The sequence below is a fragment of the Beta vulgaris genome, chromosome 5 (genome assembly GCF_026745355.1).
Source record: "Beta vulgaris subsp. vulgaris cultivar EL10 chromosome 5, EL10.2, whole genome shotgun sequence".
Classification (NCBI taxonomy): domain Eukaryota; kingdom Viridiplantae; phylum Streptophyta; class Magnoliopsida; order Caryophyllales; family Amaranthaceae; genus Beta; species Beta vulgaris.
Window position 1 is genome coordinate 12,397,816 of NC_079206.1, and position 23,812 is coordinate 12,421,627.

The 23,812-nt window shown below is 34.3% G+C and overlaps 2 protein-coding genes across 5 annotated transcripts; one reads left to right on the forward strand and one right to left on the reverse strand.

Moving 5' to 3' along the window:
- The first annotated feature begins 1,506 nt into the window (after window positions 1–1,506).
- LOC104892832 (cationic amino acid transporter 7, chloroplastic) lies at window positions 1,507–6,462 on the forward strand. The gene is made up of 5 exons (XM_010678841.4): window positions 1,507–3,240; window positions 3,367–3,589; window positions 3,768–4,101; window positions 4,462–4,690; window positions 5,541–6,462. Exons 1-5 carry the CDS (start codon window positions 2,850–2,852, stop codon window positions 6,104–6,106), a joined length of 1,743 nt encoding a protein of 580 aa, XP_010677143.2. The 5' UTR covers window positions 1,507–2,849; the 3' UTR covers window positions 6,107–6,462.
- Window positions 6,463–18,308: 11,846 nt separating this feature from the next.
- Window positions 18,309–22,833, reverse strand: LOC125497581 (CBS domain-containing protein CBSCBSPB1-like). Of its 4 annotated transcripts, none has more exons than XM_048644895.2 (8): window positions 22,080–22,833; window positions 21,538–21,890; window positions 19,581–20,008; window positions 19,374–19,487; window positions 19,162–19,228; window positions 18,917–19,022; window positions 18,779–18,837; window positions 18,309–18,683 (listed from the first exon to the last, which is right to left on the reverse strand). In XM_048644895.2, the coding sequence occupies exons 3-8, from the start codon at window positions 19,934–19,936 to the stop codon at window positions 18,657–18,659; spliced, it is 729 nt and encodes a 242-aa protein (XP_048500852.1). In that variant the 5' UTR covers window positions 19,937–20,008; window positions 21,538–21,890; window positions 22,080–22,833; the 3' UTR covers window positions 18,309–18,656. The 4 variants fall into 4 exon arrangements, with proteins under 4 accessions (XP_048500852.1, XP_048500850.1, XP_048500849.1 ...); XM_048644893.2 differs by having other exon boundaries at window positions 18,309–18,694; window positions 21,538–21,842; window positions 22,080–22,824; XM_048644892.2 differs by having other exon boundaries at window positions 18,309–18,694; window positions 22,080–22,824.
- Window positions 22,834–23,812: the final 979 nt, after the last annotated feature.

A 23,812-nucleotide genomic window follows, 5' to 3' on the forward strand; every position in this document is an offset into this window, starting at 1 on the left:
GTGGGACTGAGGATATTGTTGTTGATAATTTTTTCTTGGCTTCTAATGTTACATTCCGGTACTAGCAGTGAAGAAAATGGTAATGCAATTTGCCAAGTTGATGACCCATTGACTCCCTATATATTTTAATTAGGCAAGATAGAATATCTGCGGAAATTGTAGTATTTGAAATAATATAGTGTTTCTCATTGGTTGTTGAAGAGCTTGTCGGGGATTTAATAGGCAGAATTAGGTAAAGAAATGATCTTTTGCTTTTTAGTTTTTCTATACTATTGTTGTTCAGCCTGACTATGTATTCTGACATCACAGGTGCAAAATTCACGTATTACTGGAAATATAAACTGGTTCTAAACAGCAAGTTGATTATTCTTTTTAGTGCTGTGGTTAAACCTCTAATGCTTGCACACTGAATATTGTTAACGTGTGGCATTATCACTGTTTCCAAAAAAGTGTACAGGCTTCCTACTGATGGCAAATATTCTGTTGGTACAGAAATTTGAATTAGGAAAATGTAAGAGAAAAGTTAACATATGATTTGGGTGGTATGTGGTACAAGCCTTAAACATTAGTGTAGAGTTGCATGTCATTTGGCACATTACTTTATAGTTCTGCTGGCTCATACCTTTGCTTTTCATCTCCATCTATGCCTTACAGAAAGACCATACCTATGTATCTCGGACTTAGGTACTCATGTAAGACAAGTACGTATTTAAGTGTCATACTCAACTATTATTTAATGAAAAGGTTCACTAATTTTGGCCCAAATTGAAGCGTCAAAGTGCCCATACCTATGTCAAAATAGTGATATTTGACACAGGTATTTGCGGTAAGGTAACATAAAAAGTCCGAGTAATACAATATCATATCAAATAAGGTGGATCTCATGGTTGCATGTCTGTATGAGTATTTATTGATTAGTGGGTTGTGAAATGAGGTGATCACTTGAGCACCTTTCCCTTTCTCTCATGTGGTGCAGCTTCTTTCGCTTTGCTTATGCTCATCAGTGAAGATAGTGTGGTTGTTGAGAGAGTCAACTACTCTCTATCCAGAATGACAATTTAAGCTCTAGATAGCCGTGGACCACTTAATTCTTATGTCTCTAATGTCTTCGAGTTGAGGTGCGAGGACTTTTGTTCTTATTTAAGTACATGCTTATTAAATCCTCGAAGATTAAAAGAACCTCTATCCTTTTTTCTCTGAATGTTTGATGGGGGAGGGGGTATCACATACTCCCGCACTAACGCACTTTATGTTTTGTGTGCCTGTGCGTACTGTTGGACTATTTTTCACGCTCTGGTCCAACAGCTCAATAATTAGAATGCTATAGAGTATGGACCCATTGACCTTGTGCAAGCAATAAAGTCAAATCTTGTACTTGCTAGTGAGTATTTGAACCTTATTAAGAGGATTTACCGGCTTTTTTCTTTCCATATAGAAGGTGTATCTACATACCCCCTTGTGCACTATCATGGAATTTCTGCTCTATTATTTTCTTATTTTCATATGGGTGGGTGGGGTGTTGTCAAGGATAATAGTGGAATCATAGATAATGATGAAGCACAAAAACCTAAAATCGCGGTGTATTGCTGATTGGTCTGTGTAATCAACTCTGAGTTCCTGCTGTCATCAGTTTTCGCCCATATTCTAATTTCTATGGCTGCTAAAAATTATTCGGATATGATTCTTCCCAAGAAAAGCCTCTAATAACAGAAAATAAGTTTGCTTGGTGTTGATTATGCATTATTAGTTTACTCCAACTTGTGTATTCTAGGTGGGAATTTTTCTCCTTGGTATGAGGAAGCAGTATTTGAACTACCGTTGCTGTTAGTGATTCCCCTTTTATCGAAGCCTTGTATAGAAACTGAATGAACATTACAGTTAACTTTCCCACCAGTTGATAGTTTGCAAAAGTTTATTGCCTTGTGGGCTGTATTGATGCGCTCCTGGAAAAGGGATTATGCTAATTGTTCTTTTACGAAACTGAATAGTCAAGTGACCTTTCATAATCAGTGATTAAGAGATCCATGGATGACTTTTGGAGTTTAATTATTGTGAGATAGGAGGTGCACTCATCTGTTTCTTATAAAATTTTCCTTGTTTTCCTCTTCATCTCTGTTTTTCTTCCTTACTTTTTACTTCCAACTTTTTCCTTACTGCTATAATTGATCTGTTAATGACCAAATCTAAAATTGGATGCTGAAAAATTGGGATTCTTGGACAAAAAAGGGTAACAGTAAGAATGAAACAAATACTTAGTTATTCTGTTAGATATATTAATCTTGATACAGTTAGATCAATGTTCATTCAGGTGGATTTACGACGCATGCAGCATAGTGTAAGCTTGGTTTTTATCTCCACAACTAGTATTAAATACTGGAGTAAGAATCAACTCATGCTCCTTGATAAGTCTTTTCTGGAGGAAATTTGTTTTTTCAATTGCTTTAGCAAAAGGTTTTGATGCTTCTTAAAGATTGAGTCAAAGTCGCAGTTCTTTCATTGTGATTCCCTTAGCAAGCTCTTGTTCAAAATATTTGGACTTTATATTCACATCTGCTGCATGTTTCTCCCATTAAAAAAACATCTATCAAGTTATCGGGGCCAGAAAAAGGTGTTCAGAAGAGAGTTTTATCTTTAGGAATTCAGGAACCAGTCGAAAGTGGACCACTATGCATTTCCAATTTCCAATAGTCCCAAAGTTTCTTCTTTGTGTTGTTTCCTCAACCTTAAAAAAAAAGGGAACCCCTCTGTCTTTTCTCTCTTTATGTTCCTATATATAGAGGAGACATATATGTGCTTGCTTCAACTTCATAGAAGCCAAAAGATTTGGATTTCGTGATCAGTTCAATATAATGGAAAACGCGATGAACCCTTCGAGCAACAACATTTGCTTTTGTAGCTGCCTGCACTCCCTCTCTCAAACACCTTATAAACTTAGGAAGAGACTGTTAGCTACATGGACCCCAGACCAGGAACTGAACCAAGTGAGGCTGAGGTCGGGTTCAGATATGAAACGAAAGCTCTCTTTGTTCGATTTAGTTGCTCTTGGCTTAGGAGGAATGCTTGGAGTTGGAGTGTTTGTCACCACTGGTCCTGTAGCTCGCTCTACATCTGGTCCTGCTGTCTTTATCTCCTACATTATTGCTGGAATATCGGCTCTCCTTTCTTCCATGTGTTATACGGAATTCTCCATCGCGATTCCTGTTGCTGGGGGTGCTTTCAGTTATCTGAGAGTGACCTTTGGTATGCAATTTTTTTAGTCAAAACTTATCCTTGTGCTTTCTATGCCCTGTCATGATTTCTCTCCATATGGCCCTCAATAGACCTTTTCTCACTTTTTTCCCACCTTTTTTAACCATTTATGTGTAGGGGAGTTTGTTGGTTACTTAGCTGGTGCAAATATACTGATGGAATACGTGTTGTCTAATGCTGCGGTTGCAAGAAGTTTTACAGAATATTTTAGTGGTACATTCGGCGTGGAAGACCCCAACTCGTGGAGGATTGAAATTCATGGGTTTATTGATGGTTATAACAAGTTGGATTTCTCGGCAGTTGCTCTTATTCTTCTTTTGACTCTATTCTTGTGTCATAGGTATGTTCTTCAACTAGCTTATTAGAGTTGGTGCTTCGTAGCACCTTTACGTAGTACTATATTGTACTATCAATATTTTCTATCATCTCAAAAGGTCGTAGCAAGTTATGTATAGTAGCTGATCAAAAGTCTCTTGATATTGTTTTCTAAGTATGATGTGTTGATGACTATTTTGCAGTACTAAGGAGAGTTCGATGCTGAATCTTACAATGACAATATTCCATGTTATCTTCTTCGGGTTTATAATTATTGCTGGTTTTTTGATTGGGAATCCGAAGAACTTGGTAAGCTCTCCAGGAGGCTTAGCTCCTTTTGGTGTTAAAGGAGTGGTTGATGGAGCCGCCATAGTTTATTTCAGCTATATTGGCTACGATTCCGTCTCAACACTCGCAGAAGAAATCAAAGATCCTTCAAGGAACCTGCCAGTGGGGATTGTGGGGTCTGTTCTTGTTGTTTCATCCATTTATTGTCTTATGGGCTTGGCCTTGTGTGTCATGGTTCCATATAATGAGGTACTAATATTTTCAACTCTACTATTGAAACAGCAATTTTTTTTTCTTCTCAAAGCTTTCCTTTGGCATACTATAGGAGCCTTTTGGATGAGTATAACAACTAACAAACAACCGAAGAGATTTGAAGTCTGGTCTCAACAAGATACAGGGATTCAACTTTAACCAATAGGCTATAAATTAATAGACGATCAAATCTCAGATGAGAGTTAAGGTCTCCCTGCAATGTTACATGGACTTATAGACTCGTATCAGATGAAGGACTTACTAGTTACTACATATCTTAATGCAATCTTTATAGGTTGGGTTTTTTAATTTATAGAAAGATGTTCTTACATATTTTCCATGTTAATGTTTATGTAGATATCAAAAAGAGCTTCATTTGCAATGGCTTTTCATAAGTTGGGATGGAAATGGGCAAGCCATTTTGTTAGTGTCGGTGCAAGTTTGGGGATTGTGGCATCCCTTTTGGTGGCTATGCTTGGCCAGGCAAGGTACCTCTGCGTTATTGCAAGAGCCAGGCTCGTGCCCGTGTGGTTAGCTAAGGTTCATCCTTCAACAGGCACTCCCTTAAATGCTACTCTATTCTTGGGTCAGTAAATCCTTCTCAGTTACTTTCTCATCTCCCTGGTATCAATTTCTATGCCATTTAATTTAAAACTAACCATCCATCTACTTGTATATAATAATTGACCGAAGTTGAAAACAATTTTAAGCTCACATTTTTTTCTCTACACTTTCCAATTCTGGCTTCAACTTAATCACCCGGGAAGAAATGGGCTTTATGTAGCAAATGTTTTTGTCACTGTCAGAATATGCAGGTATATAAACGTTGTTGTTGGCGGTCTGCCTTGGTGGTACGGCGGGTTGTTTCTCTATCTCTTATATAGGTGATTTGGTCGACTTAAGTTTGCTTATAAGTCAATGATATCTCTTACGGGTTGTTTCCGAAATTGAATAAGCTCTTGTTATAGCCAGTGGATGGCCGTGAAGTCAGAAACTTTGTATTATAGTACTGAGAAGTCTGATTCATCACATAAGTATAGAGTTTGCTATTCAAGTCAATCAATCGATTTTGAGCTTGGTTTCGGGTTATGCTCAAACATGTAGAAATATGGAAATGTAATTTTGGTCAAATAGGGCGGGGCTGTGGCCTACGGGGGCATTCAAGTTATTCAATTTCGGTTAAGGCCAGGTTTAGATTTCTCTCGGTAACTTAAGGTCGGGTTAGACATTACCAACTCTTGGAAAAAAAAAAGTACTCCTTTTAGGCATTGAGAGTAGTATGCATGTAATTGTGCAATAGCAATTCGTGGTCAAAATATCATTATTCAACATTAGAGCAAGTAAACAATCATATTATAGTTGATTGATTCTTGTATTAACGTTTAACATCTGATAGTTTATAATAGAAATTCAACTTTTCTGTTTTTCCATTATAGGGATATGCACTGCGTCAATTGCTCTCTTCACTGACTTGGACATAGTGCTGGATCTAATATCTATCGGCACGCTCCTTGTATTCTACCTGGTGGCAAATGCTCTTATATACAGGCGCTATGTAATAGTGAGCAGCAACCCGCCACTCCATATCCTACTATTCCTCCTCTTCCTCACAACTCTTTCTCTTGGTTTCGCGTTTTCATGGAAGTACGAGCAACAAATGTGGGGATTACCTTTGTTTGGTGGGTCCTTGATCACCATAACCGCTATATTCCACTACACGGTGCCTTCGCGTAGGCAGGAGCTCGAGTGGTCAGTGCCTCTGATGCCATGGCCTGCTGCCATATCAATATTTCTCAATGTCTTCCTTATCACAACCTTGAAGATCTTGTCATTTCAAAGGTTTGGTGCTTGGACATGTTTCTTAATATTGTTTTATGTACTATATGGTGTTCACTCTACCTACCGCGCTGAGGAAATGGAAATAGAGATGGTAACAGAGATCAATGGAGCTGGCACAAACTTGGGAGTTTCTCAGGAAAGAAAAATAGACATACAACATTAGAAACGACAACTACCTCGTTGTGCTTTAATGCCATTTTTTTGTGCTATTATTTAGTATTATTATGGCGATAATCTTGAGCCATTTTAGTAGAAATCCACTCTTTCATACGCAACTGAAAGAAATTTCATGCTAGTATTGCTTCATATAAACTTCACTTTTGACTTTGTAATTGTAAATGTAGGAGTAAATTGGATGGATTAAATGTAAATTGGATGAAGTATTATTCAATGTCCAATTCCAATTTGAAATCTTCTAGACTTAAATTTTTGACTCTCTTGTTATGTATTCTTTTTCTAACATATCTAGTCATATAATTTGAAAGATTCAAGTCCTTAATAGCAACAACTTTTCACCCATTTTACTGAATATACTTACTTTTTTTTCTTGAAATTTTACTAAATATACTTCATAAGCAAATAAAAAACACATACTCTATCATCAAGACATCAACCATTCAAAACTATGAAATGGGTGAAACCTGAAGCATAGTTTTAGTGTAATAAATAGCACTTTATCAACGCTTTTTTTTTGACATAGAGAAAATTTACATTAATTAAAAAACGGGATTACATCCTAAGGATAGTGCATCCATTATGAAAGACAAAGAAACTAAAACAAACTGAGCATTACATGCTCTTAAAGAACAAGTACTATAATGTAAATAAATGAAGCTGGGAGAAATCTGCTTGCATTGGATGTCATTAAGGTTGGATAACTGGATGACTTTGTTGCTAATGGAAGAGGAGCGACAAAGACCTGAACCGAGGAGTGGGAAGGGTGGACCTACTTCACGATCGGGGCGACAAAGAAACTGTGAGTTGAGAAACTCGCAACAGAACCAAGTCACAATCCTTTGTGACTGAATACCCTGTGGAATGGGTATTTCTGACTCAATACTTTATCAATACTTAAAGTAGTAAAATCGAGTACTATTTAAGTTGAATTATAAAAGGCAAAGATAAAGCATAAGAGTATTACATATTTACAAATTTTTCATTCAACTTATATAGTTCAGGCTTTAATGTGATCCTCATTCCAAACAGGGCCGGTGAATGGGCTGTGCAAACAGACCCATTGCACAGGGCCCCCAAGTCAATAGGGCCCCCAAATCAGTTTATAATTATGTTGTTGTGATAGAATAGCAAAGGTTTATGTTGTAGCACATTGGTACTACCTTATAATGATTCCTTGTCTTTGTATTTAGTCAAGGGTTCAAATCCTACAAGGTAGCTTTTGAGCCCCTCTTTTTTCCTCTTTTATTTATATACAATCACACTAATAAAAGCAAGTATGCTTTTCTCAAAAAAAAAATCAAGTATCATTTCGTGGAAAATTACCAACTCTAGAAATTTATCTTTTTTTTTTTAACCAAATTAACTCTTAATATTTTTCATTTTTTACATTCAAGTTTTAAATAATGATAAAGATTTCTCATTCTTAGGTAGTATTTGTTTATTCTCAACTATGAATTTTGTCGTTTGAAATAACAAATATGACATTATATGCCTCGTGTGTATTTTCACATATGTCGTAGTTATATATTCTAAAAATTTTGGGCCTAAATTTAAAATTAACACAGGGTCCTGAATTGTTTAAGACGGTCCTGATTCCAAATGACTACTGCCTAGACAATAGGCATCTTTGGTTCAAGAATCCATTATAAGAACAAGAAGAATAGGTCTTCTATCTAATGAGAATTATTATATACTCTAAACCAACTAAATTTGGAGTAAACTGGATAAGGCCTACTTTAACTGGTTTTACTAGTTGAAACTGATTTATAATAATTAAAACTTAGTTTTAATGATCTAAACTGACTTTTGCTAATTGAAATTGTTTTTTAGTAATTCTAAAGTGTTTTATTTTATCTTTACCAGTCAAACTGTTTACTAAATGATAAACACTAAGTTTTACTAATTATAATAACGGATTTTTCACCATAAACCTCCGACAAGTTTTTTTATTCACCATATATCCTCGATGTTTTCAAAATTCACCGTATACTCCTCAATTTCTTGATAATTCACCATGTTCCCTTAATGATTAACGATTATCAATTTTAGTAATCATTAATCCTTGATTTCATTACTACACCTTATTCATCCCTATTTTACTCATTTACGCTAACAAATTAGCATTGAAACACATTAGGCCAAATAAGAAGCAATAGATGGTGTTCAATTACGGCTAACGACTCAAATAGGGGTTAATTAGGATTTGGTAACAGAATTAGGGGTTAATGATCAAAAAAGTTGATTATCGTTAATCATTAAAGGTACATGGTGAATTATCAAGAAATTGAAGAGTATACGGTGTATTTTGAAAACATCTAGGGTATATGGTGAATAAAAAAATTTGTCGGGCGTATATGGTGAAGAATCCGTTATAATAAGCTTAAATTTATGTTTTGAAACCACCAGTCTAAGGATGTCTTAGCCTAGTGGTTAAGATTGAGGTGTAGTTCATAGATTCGAATTCCTCCTCCCCTTTTTTGTACTACCTTCGTGGCTTATATGGATAAAAAGGAAAAGTCTTGCAACAATGATATTTGCTGTTCATGCACACCGATTGTTCAACATACATCACATTGATTAAAGCATACGGTCAAATATTTCTTTGTTCATTTTCGCTCGTTCTTATTAGTGGTGCCAAAGAATAGCAAATGCAACTGAACTTGATTAGAGATATGAACTCCATCAAACTGGCTAATTCGTGGTGGTGTGACGAAAGATTTATGAAAGATGCTACTCGAATTAGTGAATGATTTTAGCCATGTGCAATAACAATGTTGTTGTAATTATAAATGCATCAGACGATTTTTTTTTTGTGAAAAGAGAAGTCACAAGTTACAATCACAATAATAACATAGTGAGAATCAGACAGGCTCAGTTGCGGGAGTTATCGTTTGACAAAGAGTAATATGTAGATTTACTCTTACCTAGAGATTTTTATTCAAGGGGTGAGTGGGCTGCGCGCAACTTATTTCCAAGTGAAGGATTTATGTCCTCGACTTAAATGCAATTACTAATGTATAATGGATCATATTATAGAGATTATAAGTTTGTTATATTGGGTCGTCTATACGTCTTGCTAGAGAAAGCTATAGAACTTCGGATTAGTAAATAAATAAACTCGAAGCCCAATGTAACGGATCCTACAAGGTCACACATTAAACTTGGATCAACAAAAGAAACCTAGAGCCCAAGAGGGCCCTTGGGTGGCCGGCCAAGAGATAGGAAAAGGGGAGAGAAATCTGACCTAAATACTTTTATATATTTGGGTTAGGCAGAAAAGAAAGTAGTCAGTTTATTCTCTTATTATTTTCTCTCTCCTATTCTCTCTCTTCAAATGTCACGTTATACTCCAAGAAACCAAAGAAGAAGTTTTCTTCCTTTCCAACTAGCATTGGTGGAGTGTTGATCTGGGTTGGTGGACTTAGTAGAGGAATCGCATCTGAGATTCTCAATCCGGGTTATTCAAGCTTTGTAGAAATCACGCTACAAAGGTTATTTCTAAACTTGTATGTGATCCTTAATTGTATATGCATGTGATCCTGATTTAAGTGCTTATGAATTAGATTCATGAAATTCCGTTTTATAGTACTTATAAATTCCTACAGTGGTATCAGTTTTAGCCTCTTGCATATAGATTTTTGGTCATAAAGTTTAGTTTATGTATGATTAATCACAATAATAACATAGTGAAAATCAGACAGGCTCAGTTGCGGGAGTTATCGTTTGACAAAGAGTAATATGTAGATTTATTCTTACCTAGAAATTTTTATTCAGGGGGTGAGTGGGCTGTGCGCAACTTACTTATTCCCAAGTGCCAACATGAGGTTAGAGGTATTGCATTGGCCGCCAACACTCACCTATAATAAAAATAAAAGAATAACAAACTGATACTTATAAGTTAGTAATACTTGTTTTCATAGTGTAAGATGGGCCAAAAGACATGAACTAAGCACCAAGCAAGGCTTGGTCTAGACTCTAGTGGAAAGGAGAGAGCCTTCCAACTTCAAGGTTGGGATCCAATCCTCACTAGGGTACTTTGAGAATAGATTTTCCCTTATCATTCCCCCTCTTTCAAAATGCATGTTTTATGTGGGGTTCGGGCCGCTTCTTCTTACCAACAAAAAAAATAAAAAAATAAAAAATAAACATGAACTAAGCAATTGAAGAATAAGTAACATTAATGTTTGAGGGGAAAGAATGAATAGCATCGAACAAATTAAATACACATAATGAAAAATTTTATGCGGAAACATTGATTGAGAGAAGAAAACAAAGCGACCCTAAAGCTTTCAACAATCACCAAAAATAAGTGGCTACAACGAATTGATGATCCTCAAGGACTACAACTTAATTAGAGACCTGAACTACTCTTACTTAAATCAATAAGACTCCAAAACACTCACCCTAATATGACCTTGATAACACAAGATTACATAAATTGACTTGGCAAGCTCTAAATAACAATTCAACTCTAAATTAAGTTAAATATAAAAGAAACAACATGCCATTTGGAGACAATCGAAATTCATATAGATAATGGTCTAACCTAGATTGATTAGCGTCAGTGCATCCCTACTAATTATTGTTACCATTTCTTCCAAAGTCTCTCGCTCTTATGTTTTGTCTTAGCCTATTCTATCAGGCGCCTCTTTCAATTTTGCCTCTCAAACTTTTTAAAGTAGCCAACTGATGGGCGAAGTGAGACCAAAACTTCATATTTACATGGGTTGAAGTATGATCTATATGATAAACCAAAATTGTTAGTCCTTTATTAATACCAACTTTTTTCATTTCCTTTTATGAAATTTTGACTAGTAAAACTGTAACGCAAAGTGGCTGGTGAATCATAGAAGTGGGAGTGGGATATAAAGTATATTGCCAATGTGCCATGGATGGTGCCATGAAATGACATGCATGTTTGCCTACAATTGGTCATCAGTATTCAGTCATTGCTGAATGAAAGTCACTTTACTATTAGTGCTTTGCCCAAAAACGAAGGAAAGGGAAAAAAAATCGACATCAACTGTTTATTTTTTTTTATTTTTTTTTATTTTTTTTATTTTATTTTTTTTTTATGTTTGTCCACTCATGCATCATGCATCATGCATCATGCATCCTCTTATTAATTTCGTCTTGAAAGTCACATATACTTTCTCAAATTTTTTTAATCATTTTAATTTTTGACATTATTCACAAATTTTAATTTAACTATATCTCTATTATATAAGGGAAGGGGGGAGGAAGATAGTGTCCTCATTTAAAAGTACTAAATTACCCTTAAGGCCTTAATGATCTAATGGAATGAAAAAGTTTACAAAAAAAGGCAATTTAAGAATCATTTCTTATTTAGAACTTGCCATTCAAAACAAGTTTAAAATGATAATGTCAAATATTTCAATCAGCCAATTAAATGGACAAAATATCTTGACCTTTTTTTTAAGAGAATATGGTATACATGACGTCCACCTGAAGAGTGTGAAACATTCACTACCTTTGATACTTTAATTCAGTCACAAAAAATTAATATTAAATCACTCACAATCTATATTAGTTTTTTATATTGACAAATTAATATATCTAAATTTATCTAACTATTAATCTTTGACATTTTAAGTGTAATCATAGTTATAGTACGAATGGAGTATATGTATAATAATTTTGCCAAATGCATCTCTTTAAAGTGGTCAGTTAGCTAATTACAGTCCTTTCATTTCAATATCTTCAATTGCAGCCTCAAATAAAGCAAACACTTTTAAGTTGCAGCCTAAAAGACGTGAATATAAGTTGGGTTTAGGCTGCAACTTAAAAGTGTTTGGTTTATTTGAGGCTGTAATTTAAAGAGATTGCAATCAAAGGGCTGCAATTAAGAAATTGGTCACTTTGAAGGGCTGCATTGGGCAAAAAAAATCTATAATAAAATAACAAGTTTTAAAATTAACGCACGCATCGCATGCATGTAGACTAGTTGTATATAATACAAGAGAAAACATATTCATACATAATCTTGTTGGATTCGTCTCGATATATATTTTCAAAATATCAACTTTTTATAAAATTTAACAAAATAACACCGTTACATTCAAACAAAACAACATTCCTAAATAGCACTAAGTAAATTAGCAAAACTATATAACAAAAGTTCTAATTGCATGCATTACACTGTTAACACACCAAAGAAGAGAATGTAGAAGATGATGAAAATATACTACTCCAAGTCCACGTAAGACAGCAACGATATATATTACACAACAACAAAACTCAACCAAAAGCTTAAGCTGATGGTTGAGGCCCCAGGAATAGATCTATACTCTATCACGCCCCCTCACGCAAGAGCCCTTTGGGCTTGAAGTGTGGATGCATCACATGCCTCCCTCATACCTGGCGCGAAATATTCCACTGAAAAAGGAGGGGTGGATGAGATTCGAACCCGTGACCTTTTTGTCACGCTGGCTCTGATACCATGTCGAGGGATCAACTCAACCAAAAGCTTAAGCTGATGGTTGAGGCCCCATGAATAGATTTATACTCTATCAACAACAACAACAACAACACCCTCATGCATTAACAACAAGCTCACATGACACATGAGCAGACCAACATCAAGCCCCATAATCAAACCTGCGGAATGGCTGAACTAAGCTAGCATCACTTAGAGATTATGACAGCAACACAAACAACAACCATCATTAAGCATCACAGTCTTCATTTAAACAACACCTAATATTATACAACAACTATCAACACTTAGACATGCTTTACACCTCACAAAAAGAATGCTTGAACAAGGTTATACAAAAAAAAATCTATCCTCATAATAATCATAGAACACCCTATATACATATATAAATAATTCTCAAGCAAAAGAAATAACAATATAAACTAGCCATGGTTAATACTGTTGCAACAAAAGATTACCAAGTAAATACAGTCAATATAATCTAACAAGAACCTCGTGAAGTTTCGCAAGAATATAGAACAAATAAATCATAGTTTCTCCTATCCAATCCTAACATAATCCTAACCCAATTTAACTATTAAAACTAAATAAATCCCAAATGGATTCTAACTACTAGGATCGCCATTAGTTACCTGGATTTTAGGTGGAAAAATTAATACTAAAACGTCGGAAAAAGAAGAGAATAACATGGCTCCTGAATACTCCAAGAAAACCGGATGACTCAACTGCTTGAAACGCAAACTGCGACCAATTCCTCCATTATCTTCAAAAACTGATGATACCACGAGCAACATCTCTCCGAGTATATGAATTTCGCCTACTCATACGTCCAATTCCGATAAGAGATGGAGGAAATATGCGGCAAACAAGATGGATGTATAAAAATGGTCAAAAATGTGAGAAGGGAGAATGACTACTCTTTCTCTATCTTTGTAAGGCTGGAGTGAAGGGAGTTTTTTTTTTTTTTAGTGCAGCAAAATAATGTGGTTGTTCATATGATTAAGTAAAGGTTTAATTGCATTAAGATGGGTTAATGGGAGGATGGCTTTTCACCTTTTGGTGGTTTCAAAGAGGGATAGAAGATGCATACTATGCTTTATACTCCTCTAAATTTTGGATAACATAAGAAGGAAATGGGCTTGCAAAATAAATTTGTTACGTTGGTCGATCCATATTATATACAACGCTTAAAAACTAAAATCACACGCTACTTAAATTTATAGAATTACTAACTACATGATAAAATAAATACGCACATTATATATATAACTAATGAAATTACTAAATAAATATATATACACTTTAAATTAATAATCACAACAAGATAATACAATAATTAAATAATTATACACTTTCAAAATAGTTTTTAATAATAAATTATTTTATTTCAACAGAAAATATCATTTTAATGTAAACAACGCCAAAAATAAAGAGTGAAATTACGTGAGTCAAAAACTCAAAGTCAAAGAGTATATGCATCATCTGAGTTGACTTATTTTAGGTTGAGTGTAATCATTTATCCTTCGAACACATGAGCGATTTGAGCGCACATGACTATTGTGAGGTCTGTCAGATTTGGTTAAATCTAGCTTGGGATGGTATGTGGTATGATTCGAGAGTCGATTGTGATACATGACATGCTATGCGGCTTTGTTCTAGATTGTGTCAATACTTGGTTACCGATTATATCTCTCTTGTTTTCAATTGAGTATAGCCCTATTTTAGTCCCATATTGTAGGTCGTCCTTGTTTTCCAATGCTATATCATCTTATTGCTTGTGGACAATAAATGGTTTAGCTTGGGTGAGTTTGATAAATCATATTTACATATAGTTTTTAGGTACATTTAGGTTGCATTTTAGAGCATTTAAATTCATATTTAGGTTCATTATTGCATCATATTATTAAGTTATGTTGATCTACTCCTATTTGGTATGTTTTCGTGTTTTTGATGATGTCACTAATCTGCTCATTTAATGATGTACTCGAGACTTTTCTTATCTTGTAAATTGCTTTTCTACCCATGTTAGGTTATTTAAAGCTAGCACTATATGCACGCGATGCGTGCGACAATATATTAATATTAACGTCAAAAACTGTTAAAAAAACCAACTTAAGAGTGTAATAAATATGGTGAATATTAATGAGTGTTGTGACCTTTATTTGCATTGCTCTAGTGTAAAGTGTAATGTTTTTCAAAGAAGACTACGTCGAGGTAGGATATGATATCTTGTATTTGGTAGATAATTCAACAAAATTCTCCATTTAATCAATAATCTTGGTTATGCCTTTTTTTTAAAAAAAAAACTATATAGATTACGCGTATTTTATGAGTAGTAGTTCAATCTAATCTCACTAGATAATTGAGGTTTTTAGGCATACTATGGTGAGTAGTGCCTCAATTAAAATGAATTCATATTATCTAATGATGTATGTTTATCTCTTTAATTATTTATTATCTCAACTGATTAAGCCCCAAAGAAATGAATATTCTCTATATGTTTCTTAATTCTTGTATGGTTTAATTTGTTAATGCATGTTATTTGAAATTGTTATTGCATGCAACTGAGATTTTAGATAGTAAAAATCTCTGTAAAATTTTGCTTTTATAACTGTTTCTAATTGATTTAGTCAACAATTTATGTTTTCAATTGTGAGTTTCCTCTTTTTACACATTTTTATGTATTTGTTTTTTTATAATGCAAAACTTTCCTTTTTATATCCGTCCCATATTTGTAAATGAGGAAAGAATTAAGATAATCTTTTCTTTATTATTTTTTGTGAGATTGAGGGTATATAAGTATTTTCAAGAGGGGATACCATAGCTCCTCCCTTGGCTTATATAATAGAGATATTTATTATCTCAACTAATTGTGAGCCCCAAAAAATAAAAATAAAATGAATATTCTCTAAATTTCTTAATTCTTGTATGGATTGTTAATGCATGTTATTTAAAATTGTTATTGCAACTGAGAGTTTAGATAGTAATAATCTCTATAAATTTTTGTTTTTATAATTGTTTGAAAATTAATTTAGTCAACAGTTTATATATATTTTCAATTATGAGTTTTTTTTCTTTTTACACATTTTTATGCATTTCTTTTTGATAATGTAGAACTTTTCTTTTTACCCGGCCCATATATATTTGTAAATGAGAAAAGAATTAAGAAATTCTATTTTTTTTTTTTTTGTGAGATTAAGGGTATATAATTATTTTCAAGAGGGGACACCATAGCTCCTCCCCTGACTTATATATTAGAGATTATTAGGATTAGGAATAACTCCTTTCTCTGACTCCCTCTTTTTCACGTTATTTTTGTTTCTTAGTTTTTAGGTTTAGTCTTTTTCTTTTCTCTCTAATTTTTTTAGTAAATCCTAGATTTTCATGTTCTTCATTAATTAGGATGTCTATTTATTTCTTTTATTGATTTCTTTGATTATGCTTTCCTTTGTAGATGTAGTTTTTATTCTTTATTATATAATAGAGAGTTTTTATTTATAGGGATTATAATCCATGTTTATATGCTATGAATCTTGATTGATGTTTATTGATTGTTTGATTAGTCGATATTTCTAGTTGATTGTGTTTTTATTGTTAATCTTATAACCTGATCAATTGTCTGATTAAATCTTGCTAACAAAGAGTCATAGATCGAGAGATAGTACTTTTTAGAGGTTTGCCTACAATTAGCAAAGTGATCATACTGCATATGTTGATTTGAGAGCATTAAGACCCGACTGTCGGATTAAGCTATGTTTTAGATATCTTATTAATTGAACTATTGATGTTATTTTGATAGATTTTGAAATATGAACATGGTGAACCATTACCCTAGGTCATTTTAGTTTTATTTTCTTTTTTTTATTAGTTTAAAATTAATTCTCTTCTCCGTGATTGATGGGTTTTAGAATATACCGCAAGTGCACAGTGTCTATTTAGCAGAGACTGGCAAATACGGGTCGATCCACAGGGAGAGAAGTTCTACAGATTTATGCTCAATTATTTAACTACTTCAAGAGAGAAAATTGATTGAAGAATTAATAACTAAACTAGAATAAACTAGAACACAAAATGACGATGCAAGTTTATCAAATAATTAAAAACCTAGGCAATTGATCGGTCCATCATGCTTATACCAATTTAATCACTACAATATAGTTCAACAATACTTGGATTGAGGTTCGAATAATTAGAGTATTTCGTTAATCCTTGCCCCTTGGTCAGACATTAACAACTCTTAAATTAACATATGCCAGTACGGTCGCTCAACATAATCAAACCTACCTATTGTAACAAGCCTCTAATGAATACGATCTTTCGATTCTAATTCTTATTAGCTAAACATAACTCATGATATTGAGCAATTACATGAATTAAACAAGCATAACAAATCAATAGGAAATATTCTAATTCAATTCAAATAACGAAGAACTTTAAACCACAATCAAAAAGGTATAAACATGGCTTCCCTCTCTAAGCCCTAGAAAAAGTCTACTCACTCATGATAATAATAAACTCAATAAACATGTAACACCCCGATAATTCTCTCTTTCTAGAAAATACTTTTATAACAAATCTAGAGAATTAGCCAGGCATTATCGCCCGTGTGATAACGTTTCGGCTTACTCAGAATTTTGCAGCGGAAAACAATTTACTAAAACCAACTTTATTGAAACTCATTAAAATAAATGACAAGTGTTTGAAAACTAAAACACACCAACCAAATAAACCTCAAACTTAAATAAAGATGTCCCTATGAAAACAACTTAAACTATGCTAAGTATAAGCCTCTCCATTCCAGATTCCCAATGAGATGCATCTGCGAACCTGTAATGTCAATGCAATACTGACTCTGCTCACCAGAAGGATCATCACAGGATCAATAGGCAACGCCATGATCACACACACAAACAAGCACGTAATCAGCAAAGCTGAGTACTACATATCAGACATAAATAATCCTAAGCATGATACTACAAAACATAACTTGCAGGAATAAATAATAACATAAGTAAATAATACTCTACAGACAACTTTTACTGAACTACACTTGACCCAACTTTTATTACTTTAATGGAATAGTTATTGGACGAGTTGACCCAACCTGAAAATAGGAAATACGGGAGCTACCACATATTCCAGAATGACCTGCGATATCGAGGAACCTTTGAACTAAAGAGAAATGGTGATCAATCCAATCCTAGAAAAGCCATGGGCTACCACCATGTACTCCAACCCTTAGTGTCCAACTCTAGACGTGCACTAGTCTAAAGTCTATAACTTATTCTCGTTTCACTTTACGTAAAATATATTTTATTATTGGTGTTGACACAACCAAGCAAATAACACATAAATAGTAATCACACAATCATAACAAGAATCCTTTTTATCTTTGGATTAACAAGTGCTCACAACTTATCAATCAAGACTCCTTTTATTTCTTTCACTAGTAGAAAAAACCTCAAATGCTCCGGTTTTTTAGGCCACAAATGCTCCGTATTTGACGCGTAGCAGACGTCGCCCGAGCATTTGAGACTTTTGCAAATGCTCCGGTTGTAACCGGAGCATTTGTAACACAAATGCTCCGGTTTTATCTTAAAAACCGGAGCATTTAGGGGCTCAAATGCTCCGGTTTTTCTTAAAAATCGGAGCATTTGACCCCCTAAAAATTTTTATAAATTTTTTTTTTTTTTGCCTTTTTTTATCCTAAATTGATGGACAATCATTTACATGTAGATAAAAGTTTCATTTCTAATATTTTTGTTCATAAATACAAGATATAGTACAAATAAATGACAATTAACATTAAGGTAAACTAATATATCCATATGAACATATTCCTTAAATGTTATAAGGACATCAGATTTTCTGGAATATCATGCACCAAAACTTAATTTACGCCCTACCATTGGCTCTTCAAATGACCCCTCCTCTCCAAACCATTTATTAGACGAAAATCCGAGAGGTCGATGACCAGCAAAGATCAACAAAGGTTGCTTGTGTTTATTTGCTGATGCAAGACATTTTTCAAGGAACTTGTATTGCTCACTACCTGCCCTCTAGTCATGCTCTACATCTGCTATATAGAAATAGAACATTCCATAATCTGTTGAATACCTGAACATTAAAATCTTGTGAGTTTTCTCAAGTTTAAATTTGTTATCAAGAGTTGTACGGCATCAACTAAAAAAGCTCACTCACAGTGGCAACAGCTGCATGGGTGATGTGGATGACATCCACAACAGCAACGACATCTCCATCTGTTCCCAAAAAACTCACATTCATGAGAAATATTGCAACACAGTAACTTGAATTCCAAAGTTATCTAACCAGTTATACCTCTATCCACAACTGGCAAATGCAGGAATATCCCATCATGCATTGTATGCAAAGCATCAATAATAGGCATATCTACAGTTGCACATGCTGGATTAGGTGTCATGATCTGCACATCCATCGAAAGAACAGTGAAAACAAAATAATAAGGATCTTCCATCCCTAAGAAAAATATAGAATTATTGACCGTCAAAAAATTGACAGCAGATATTAGAACTTAAAAAGTTCTGTCTGTGCAACTCGAATACCTTTTCCACAAGTGTTGAATCTGGAGGAAGATTTTGCGCAATAACCCGCATTAATATATCCTTGGGGCTGAAAGAGGCGAAGACCAAAGTAAACAATTGATAACAAGAAATTAAGAGTGCATATGGAGGAGTTCAGTCAAAAAAATTAATCCAGCACTTCCTACTTTACAGTTGCAATCACCAGAAAATTCAATAGTCTAAATAGGACTTACGTTAAAATGCCCTTTGGTTTATTTTCTACCGTCACAATAGCACAGCTTAAATGAAGTTCGAGCATCTTCTTCGCTGCTTGTAAGACTGTGTCAGTTGGTGATACAGTTAGGAGCCTGCAAATACATCCTTAGAGTCTGTTAGATAGGTAATCTTAAAGACCTAAGATACCAATTGGAACTTCTGAACAAACAAGAAATATTACCTACTTTGAATGCTCAGAGAGAACTGTTGACAATGAAGGCCTGAAAATGCGCTCCCTCAGTGCGTCGATGAATGTATTAGGGCCGGGAACCGAAACATAGTTAAAATGATTTGTCAAAATTGCGAATAAACTATCTGACTTGAGAGCACAGGTGAAATGTAAGTCCGAGAAGAAAGCAATGTAGAAGATGTGTAAGAGAGATGTAAAGATATTTTTGTTGCAAGAACTTTTTTTGGTTTTAAAGTCATACTCTCCACTGACCATAAGCTGATGACCCCCAATTTTTCTCAACACGTTCAACAGCTGCAACAATGGCCTTCCCTTTCTCAGCTGCTCTCTCCATACGAGCAATGGCATCATATAAGCACTTTGTTATGTCAAGTAAAGCAACAACCTCTCCATTTTCCACAACTGGTAGATGTCTGAATCTTCCTGCAAAATAGTATACAAGATCAGGTGAAAGTACTAATATCTGAATATGACGATAAAAGATCAAACTATAGACAATATTAAACTAAATTAATGAAGTGTAAGTCAAATGATTTGATATAAGAACCATGTAAATTGCCAGCTGAAATATAAAAGGGACTCCTGATAAATCATCTTCATCCAACATCCCTAAGAAGCTCATTCTCAATTCATATTAGTCGTTTGGATTCCTAATATTCTAACTCTAACATCACTAGATCTCTTTCATTTAACATAAGCTATAGTTCAGTCTTTTTCTGTGTGTTCCTTTGCTTCAGTCTACAATTGATGAAAATAATTTGTGCAACTCTTTCACTGAACTAAGCAATTTTTTTATTAAGATTGATGAAAAAAATTTGTGCAACTCTTTCAAATTGCATCACCTAGCACAAAAAAGCGTTTGACCCTAGTCGCCTTGCGCCTCACCTAACAATGTTTTTATAGCCACAAATGTCATAGACTTTCATAAAAGCCAATCTTATTGTCACTAGTTCACTTCCTTGCACTAAGCCAATCAAGAACCCCAGCCAAAACCATACACAAGGCACGAGACACGAGTTGAAGCATGAATAAGAGAAATACTCATTATGTTAAATCTAAATCTTAATATTACAAATACTCATTATGTTACATCTAAAATTGGAGAAACATAAATTATTTATAGTCATCCTTCATATCTAGACAACTACGGCCCAGGAAACTATAATTTATCTTTTGCAAAGATTGCTTAGAAACATATAAAAGTTTAAAAAGGCAGACGATAAGTGCAGTACATATCCCTTCTAGAAGTATAAGAATCGGATTACAAGCTCTTCTACATATATATTTTCACTTATGCACAGTCATGGATAAAAAATGCATGAATAAATCATTTGATGGATACTGCGTTTTATAAAAATATATGGAGCAGACTGCCATTCATTTGACCAATCTGGAAGTTCAAACTCTACAGGATTGCCCAACTACTTTGCCAACTTGTTGAACACATCAATCCCAATTCGCTCCGGTAGAATAAAGGTAGCAGAAGTAAAAATGACAAACAATGAGTAGAGCTATAGGGAAAAGAGTAGATCAGTAACAACTAAAGTTTGTAGCTAATTAGTTTTGAAACCAAACAAAAAAATATCAAGCTAACTATGGCTCCAGCTAAAAAAAAACTTCATAAAAACAGAAGGAAGAATTATATTAGTACAGAAAGAGAGGACAAGTTTAGCACCATATACTTGTATGTTTATATATGGACATTTCTCAGGATACTTGATCCACTTTGCTGTGTGGAAAATGCCCTACTATCCCTAAGTCATCAAACTCCACATACGCCACTAATCCTAAAGAATACATCAATATAATGATGCTCCCGGCTCAAAATGAGCTATTCGGAATTCACTATAATAACATTAAGTCATCGAGATTGCAAATGAACCAACTTGAGACACAATGACAAGAGTCAGAAGCTCATAAAAAATAAGCCTTAATTGGATTCAAATACTCACCTGTTTGAGACACCAAAATCTTGTATCTCTATATGGATGCACTTCCCAGCACTGCAGGGAACTAATCCTTGTATATGAGTACGTGGACAATGGCACAGTGGCTGATCATCTGTATGGTGACAAGGCAAAACCCGGATCACCGACCTGGCCTGTTCGTCTCGGAATTGCTAGAGAGACAGCCAGTGCACTCTCTTATCTCCATGCATCTGATATTGTTCACCGTGATGTCAAAACTAACAACATTCTCCTTGACAGCAGCTTCAAAGTTAGGGTGGCTGATTTCGGGCTTTGTAGACTCTTTCCTACTGATGTAACCCATGTGTCAACAGCAGTAAGAGATATCGAGAGTGATACTGCTAACATTAAAAAAGCACGTACATCAGCATATTCAATAATTTATAAAGATTAGATTAGCCTCCTTTCTAAGTTTTCGAGTAAATTAAAGGTCGTATATTCATAATAGATAGATAGTTCAATTCGTATTATTTCGAACGCATTTAGCAAAAAATTTAACAACCAAATATTTTAAAATTCTATCATACCTCAGCCTCAGCAGACATAGCAGCATCATCATGTCCATAATCAACAATGCTAGGGTTATATCTCCTCTGTCTCGACGCATCTGAACTGGGTGGCACGTAACTCTGAGCCGGCGGTCTCAAATTGCTCCATTTCGGAGTCGAATTAGGGTTCAATCGAATCCAATTAGTTGTAGTAGTTGGCACACCACTTCATCAATTTCATCTTTGTTCGCACCTCGCAATTCTTATACTCTTCTTTGTGGCTCATATTCTGTAACTTCGTCTTCATTTTCGATCTTTTCGGCATCTTCCATGTCGTCGTCTTCATTTTCGATCTTTTCGGCATATTCCATGTCGTCGTCGTCATCTTGGTACAAGTTCAGCAAATTAAAAACCTCCTTCGATTCCATTTGAGAAATTCTAGGGTTTGTGAGAGAAGAAAGTTCGAATTGTAAGGGAGAAACTAGGGTTTATAGGAGAGAGAGTGAAATTGGGGAAGTTAATTGTTGAGAGGGTTTTAACGATTAAGATAGAAGAAGAGGGAAATAGGATTTGGGAGGGATGAACGAGAAATGTTTGTTTGAGACTTCCACAGGGTAGATGAGAGAGATGGAGAGTGGAGAGGGTAAGAGAGAGATCGAGAAAAATCAAGTGTCGAACAGAGAGAGGCAAGAGAAAAATCAAAAGGAGGAGAGCAGTAATTTGAATCGAGGAGAGGAGGGGAGGCTGGGAGCGAGTGAAAAAAAAAAGCGGCAGGAATAACAAATGCTACGGTCAAACGGAGCATTTGTGAATTTTTTATATTAAAATATTAAAGGAACTCATCAAATGCTCCGTTTGTGAAACAACCAAAGCATTTGACAAGTAGCAAAAGAACTTTTTTCTACTAGTGTTTTTATCCTTTGTTGAACCTAGCCAACAGAAATCCGTACCTTTATATAGGTATAACTCATACTTACCAAATAAGATCCACGGTTCTTATAATATAAATAAATAATCTCCAAGAATCTATGTAACACATGATTCCAACTTACTTACATTAATTCACTCACTGTAATCCCCCACATTTTTAAAGGATTTTCATAAATATATTAAAGTATTTATGTAGTTATATTTAAATCCAAATGAGTTTGGAAAATGATTTGACTTTTAAAAGGGTTGACTATTTTTAAAAGTCAACTAAAAATATTTTCATAGCTTAATAAAATTGAAAATGTTTTAATTAAGCATGTCTTAATAAAAGCTTTAAGTATTAAAAGTATTTATTTAAAAAGAAGTTTAATCGAATCGAAACTCCTAAAAAGATAAAAAAGGAAAAGAGTCCTATTGATGATTAATAAAGTCCTAAGTTGATCATCTTATTAGTCATTGAATCTTTTTAAATCTTATCTCTTCTCCTAAACCTAAAATGATTAGTTTTTTTTGTAAATATCCTAAAACCCAATTATTTTATCCAACCCAATTATTTTATATACATCACGCTATTCATATTTTTCCTCCTCTCAATCGACATTCTCTCTCTCTCCTCTTCTTTGTGCGTGAGTTCATATTTCCTCTCAAAAATCGTTTCTTCTTCGCTAAGTAACGTTTCTTGTTGACAAGAAACGTCACAAATATTTTCTTGAAGCCAAGTCTTGCTGCCGCCACCCTTGCTGCTGCACAGCTGCCGGCGCCTCTTTCCTCCTCTTTGTTGTGGTTTTTCTTTCTTCTTTTCTCTAAGATTCCATTAAAGTATTAATTTTTACATTATTTTA